The sequence below is a fragment of the Acartia tonsa genome, chromosome 1 (genome assembly GCF_053477335.1).
Source record: "Acartia tonsa isolate MP-2025a chromosome 1, ASM5347733v1, whole genome shotgun sequence".
Classification (NCBI taxonomy): domain Eukaryota; kingdom Metazoa; phylum Arthropoda; class Copepoda; order Calanoida; family Acartiidae; genus Acartia; species Acartia tonsa.
This window is the reverse complement of record NC_137260.1, coordinates 41,675,824-41,682,190: the sequence shown is the minus strand read 5'-3', so window position 1 is coordinate 41,682,190 and position 6,367 is coordinate 41,675,824. Positions and strand designations below refer to the sequence as shown.

General features: G+C 32.4%; 1 protein-coding gene across 1 annotated transcript; it reads right to left on the bottom strand.

Annotated features, from left to right (window-relative positions):
- Nucleotides 1–705: 705 nt before the first annotated feature.
- Nucleotides 706–5,598, bottom strand: LOC145318907 (calmodulin-like). Its single transcript, XM_080160982.1, has 6 exons — nucleotides 5,526–5,598; nucleotides 5,185–5,332; nucleotides 4,513–4,632; nucleotides 3,869–3,923; nucleotides 3,175–3,227; nucleotides 706–840 (listed from the first exon to the last, which is right to left on the bottom strand). The coding sequence occupies exons 1-6, from the start codon at nucleotides 5,540–5,542 to the stop codon at nucleotides 781–783; spliced, it is 453 nt and encodes a 150-aa protein (XP_080017108.1). The 5' UTR covers nucleotides 5,543–5,598; the 3' UTR covers nucleotides 706–780.
- Nucleotides 5,599–6,367: the final 769 nt, after the last annotated feature.

The following is a 6,367-nucleotide window of genomic DNA, read 5'->3' as shown; positions in this document are numbered from 1 at the left end:
GCTACAGCCGGACAGACATCGTACTTCTTTGTATTTTCCAAATAATGTTATTTACCAACAGACAGACGGACAAATTCAGTAATAGAGTAGATGCACATTAATTAGAGATATTTTAACAACAACTGTATATTGAATGACTGCCAAATAATAATAATCACGGTCGAAGTGACAACTAATGTAAGTTATTGGATAGCTTTGCTACTGAAAAAAAACTAAATGAAAAATTGTTCCCGACAGGTTTTTTAATAACATCATTTTACTCAATTGATAAATACAACAAGAAAAATCGTGCCCATATGATAATAGCATAAGTGTTTTCTTCATATGCAACAAGGACATTGTGCTTTGAGAAGCGCAGCAAAATAGTTAACAAAAATGTAATGGTGACTTTTATATGTTTTTAAAGGTTACTAAGATTTAAATTTTAAGTAAGGTAAAGTGTTATTATTTTTAATATCTCATTATCAATTTTAATCCTTTAAAATTTTATAAGCTAGCCTACGAGTGAGGGTTACCAACGTCTTGGAAAGATATGAATGTCTATGTAAGGCCAAAGAAACACTAACTCTAGGACTGGGCTAAGATTTTTTTTAGAAGCATAGTCTATTTACTTTACTTTTTGCCACACTTTTGTGTACGCACAGACAATTCATAATTATAAAGTATTTGTGCTATTCTAATAATGTACACTTAAAACCTTACATGAATGTTACATATTTTATTTTTACAATATATTTGATAAATATTACCAATATTACAATATATATATATATTTTTACTTTAATTAAATTGAATCATAATTTTAACAAATTCTTCAAAGTCTAAGGAACCATCGCCGTCCTAAAAAAACAAAGATATCGAAAAAAGAATAAATTTATAAGTATAGACGTATGATTCAGACAAATACCTGGTTCAAGTTTGTCTTTTTTGTCTGCTAGCAAATTACTTTCTGCTCTTTTTAGCGACTTGGCTGTGTTAATAATTCCGACCTTATTGGCTGATAGTAATGATAACCCCTTTCACCTCTATTATTTTATTTTCATAAAAAAAGGACGAATTCATCTAATAGTAGTTGAAACTTCGGTCTATTATGCGAGTTTTTATGAACTGCGCACTACCTAGATAATAACGGGATTTAGCTTTATCAGAATGTGTCTTAGGAGTTCTTGTAGTGAATATTTCTAAATAAATATTTTTAAAATTTTGATTGTAGGTAAACTTTCTTACAAACCAACAATCTATTATTAAACTTTACATAGGGATGAATAAAACATGGTTTACAACACCCATAAGTAGCTAAGCAATAGCATATAAATTATGGATAAACAAAGGGACAAAGTCAGTTATAGTGCAGATGTTTAGTGTTCATAAGAAAAAGAAAAAGAAGGATAGATAATATCTGATTATTAAACATAATAAATTAAGGAACCCTTACTGAGAAAAAAAAATTAAATTTTATCTTCTGTCGGAAAAAGACAATGATTAAATGGTATTTTTATTAATTAGTAGCCGAGGAAATCACATTTCTCCAATAGCGTTACGACCGGACGGCAAGACGGCCTGACAGACAAAATGAATTTTAGAACAGCTTCACTACTAAAATCACATGTAAATATGTAGGATGTAAAAAATGTGATAAATTGGATTCTATTCTTTGTTAGAACAATGGATTTATTATGACTTGGATCTTATACTAGATAATTAGGTACTCTAATAAAGTGAAAATTATAGAAGGCTAAAATAATCATCTCATCCCCTCCCCTCCTGTAATAAATGATTTCCTCGTAAGCAACCTAAATTGACGAAAAATTTTCCCATGTCAAAATATCCACGTATATTCTACATCCACTGCTGAAACCAAAAAGGAATCCAATTTCATTCTTTTCTATTCTCCTCCTATCTTTATTGAAATTTAAGTGGCCACTAGACATAAAATGCAGGGATTTGGGGATAGGACAATGGCACTAAAATCAATGGTTGGACTTGATCCTTGCATCCCCATAAGAAAGTTTATACAATGAATAAGATCACTATATCCTTCCATAAGATAAGAAAATGGTCGATAAATTGATATACATCCAACACTATAATAATCAAAATTACCCCTCCTATTGATTATAATTTTTGGTGGAAAAGTTTGGATATACCAGTTTCAAACCAATAAATTAAAATTTAATGTAAGTACACAAAGCTTATTAGTAGACGAATAATATAACATGATTATAAAACTTTAATATAAATTTACAGCCTAATATCCCCTCCCTCCCTGAAAGAGCAGAGATTGATAAACCATTTTATCAAATACTTTAATGATGTCACGGTTACAATTTTATAATTATTTTTAAAATCTTTTATTATTAATTTTATAAAAAAGTAGAATGTCTGCCACTACAGAATAAAATGTAATTTTCTTGGCTGCTGAATATAATAGACACCTGAAATTTTTCTGCTCGTTTCCTGTTATATAAGAAAATTCTTAATATGGTCTTCTATTAAGAACTTAGCTCGGATAATATTTACTAGGCTACACAATGTGAAATAGGCTTTTTATGGATTTGCTATGAAAAAATTCTTCTGGCCAATGAGCATATATATATTTTTAAAATATAATTTATACATGAAAAGAAAAACAAAGCTGGTAAAAGTGTCACCAAAATTCTCTTGGCCAAAGTATCCTGATTAAAGCCATATTTCCTTCTAATGTGACGTCAATCGGAATGGTTTGGCAAAACTAGGGTTGGGCCGGATATCCGGCCATTTTCAATATCCGGCCGGATACCGGATATTGAAACTATCCGGCCGGATATCCGGCTATAACTTTTATTATATTTTACACCAAAAATCTCTGCTTTTTAAAATTTTATATGGCTATAATTTTCTTATTATTGAAGCTAGAAGAACATTTTTTGAATATGTTTATCTTTATGTAAATTTTATATATGAAATCTCAAAAGTTTATTAATAAATTTTTTTTGCTACTTTAATATCTGGTAATTTAGCCGGTTATCCGGCTGGATATCCGGTAATTTGGCCGGATAACCGGATATCCGGCATTTGAAATCAGCCGGATATCCGGTATACGGTATCCGGCCAAAAAAGTATCCGGCCCAACCCTAGGCAAAACGTTGAGACATTTTTTAGGACACACTATAACCAGCTTGAAGGAGCACAAACCTTATCAGCTGCGTTAATTAACATCATAACTTCTTCTTCTGATAATTTGTCACCTACAAATAAAAATAATAGATGAAAATTATCGCAGCAACTGTATGAACGACTGTGTTGGTCTGTCCTTATGTAACTCATTATTCTCTCTGGCTATCTTAACCACATTCTCTCATTTTTCATTCTCTCACTCACTTTTCCTTTCTCCTTCAATCTATCTTATTGTATGCTCTTATCTTAATCTAAAGCTTCGCACAGTTGCATGAAATCGTACTTGTAAGGTTTTAATGGCAAAGATACTTCATAACTAAGATATTTTATTAGGTCATACAATTAACAATATTGGAATTTATCTATCTACTGTACATAAATCGACAAGTTGTTTCACCCCAAGCCTTCAGGAGATGTAGAGGAAACGTCAGTAAAAATAGACCCAAACAAATGAAAGACATTTATAATGCACTACCCACTTAGGCCAACAATTTACGATATCTTTAGTTTTAGACAAAAACTTACACTACAAGGATTGATTTTTTTTGTGTAGATTCCTCAGTCAGCTATAGTATTTCAAAACATATTAGACTAAAACCGAACAATGAAATATTTCTAAAATTTCTTTTTAGATCTAACCAAACACACACACGACACAGACACATTATATTACTATATTATTAAACTGGATGATTAATTTATTAAAGATTACCTATATGTGTCATTAAATGTTTGAATTCTTGTGAATCTATTGTACCACTTCCATCCTAGATTAGCTTTTTATAGTTTCGTATTATAGACAGCTTTCCGAGGATATTAAAATGAATAGTTATAAGATTAAAACCAGTTTTGTTAGCCCCAAAGAACAAGCTTTATGATTAAAAAAGTAAAGTTTAAAAGAAATTGCTTTTAAACAGATTGAGTATAAAAAATTACAATTTGATTTTTAAGTTTTAACAGCAAAAAGCACTTGCATGATTGAAATATTCTACGCCCTGTAATTCAGAGTTAAAAAAATTAAACGGCGGTTTCTCTCATATTGCAACTGTGAAACCGACGATTTTTTGTTGTTGAAACAAACCTCATTTTTCCCCCCTATTTTAGGTTAGGTTAGACTAAATAAAGATTAGAAGAACCCCGTTGGGATAGTACCCCGTACGGATAGTTCCTCGCAGGGCTAGAGCTTCCCACAGGGACTAGAAATGTTCTTCTTTTATATTGAAGGTAAAGGGCTGGTGAGATCAGTGCTCAAGAAATATGTTTAAGTTAAAACACCAATAAAACTGACTTTTACTGCTAGGAATATACAAGGATGATTATGTCTAGCGATAGCGAAGCCTTTTTAAAATATGATACCTTGTCAAGGACTCTAAATGCCATACGAACCATCTCTTCGTCGTCATTATCTGCCATCTTGTGTGCCATCATGTTACAAAACTCCGGAAACTCAATCTGTCCGGAGCCGTCTGTGTCATACTAATAAAGTACACTGTCAAAATAAAAATATTATTATTCCCACTAAGTAGCCTTTATAATGTTCTCAATATTAAAATCATTAAATGCAATTTGGGGGATGAACTATCTTAAGAGCCGTTTTCTCGGGATCGGAAGCCGCGCGTAAGCCGCGTGTAAGCCTCAGTGAAATCGTCATTTTATCACTATAAAATTTAGCTGGATGTATAAAACTGTCTCTTTAGTAGACAATCCTTCTTTCAAAAATTTCTTTTTCTGCTCACAAGCAGGTTTAAAACTGAGGCTTATTCGCGGCTGAGGCGCGGCTTCCGAACCTTGGTTTTCTCATGCTAAAAAGAGACATTAATATATTATGTCAAATTATGTTAAGTTACAGATTTTTGATGTTGTTTAACAAAAAGTTATAAAAAACCTATAAAAAAGCAATTGGTACATTCAAACTTAAATTATTTAAATTTTATAATCTACCTACTATTGGCTAGAGCAAAGGAAAAAAAGAAAAAATATCATTCATACATCATGTCCCTCAAGTATTAAAAAAAGGGAAATCCTAACCTCATTAATAAGATCCAAGAGCTCTGCCTCTGTGGGATTCATACCCATAGCCCTCATAGCCCACCCCAGCTCCCTGGTGTTGATGGTTCCACCCCCATCAACATCAAACTCGTTGAAAGCCTGCCTTAGCTCAGCTATCTGCTCCTCACTAAATAATAATGAGGTTGACAACAACGACAGCTGCGACTAAGCCTCAAACTTCAACCGTTTTGATGCCTTGAAAAATATTTTGAAAAGAGGGATTGCCATTTTTGGTCAGGTTTAGACTTCCAGCTGATTTTTAAAATTGTAAAAGGTAAGTAAGACAAAATATCACAGAGCAGACAATAAAAATTAATTACCTTAATTTTTCTGCCATAATACGATCTTTCAAGTCATTATAAATAAGTAAAAGAAATTTATATTATGATATCTGAAATTGGAAATATTTTTAAAGGACAAATTATTTCTAAATTTCCTGACATCACCTCTTAAGGGGCATTTCATCGTTTTTTTTTCATAGTAGCTTTTGATAGGTTATTTTAGGTTAGGTTATGTAAATGTTAATGAATACCCTACAGGGTTAAGAAATTAGCCCCACAGGGCTAGAGCCCCTTCGCAGGGGCAAGAAATAAGACAAAACTCGCTATTTCGTTTTCTTTCCTTGATAACTTTTTATACAGCGTTTTTATTTTCATTTTCACAAATCAAATAATTCTTGTACCACCTTTGTTGAATACAATCTTTGAGATATAATCTTACTTATTTTCGACAGGATAATCTTTTGTATTAATTCTATTGAGAAAATGATAAAAAAGTTTAGTTAGTTAACAAAGGAAACTCATTGATTCATAGGCGTCCAAGGGGGGGGGGGTAATGGGCCATTTGGCACCCCCAAAATTTTGTGAAAAAATTACCCCCTCCTTGGGGGTGCCGTAGGCACCCCCAACGATTTTGGGGGGGGGGTATTTACCCCCCCCAAACCATTTTGGGGGGGGTAATTACCCCCCCCCAAAATAAATGTTCTTTAAAAAATTTTTTGGGGGGGGGTATTTACCCCCCCCAAATTGAATGTTCTTAAAAAAAAAATTTTACTGTCCAACCAGTTAAAACAGTTCTTAACCATGATAACAAAAAATTTAATAGTTTGATCATGTTTTATTTGCTTGGGCCTTTATAAGGGCTAAAACCATCCCGGGGATCT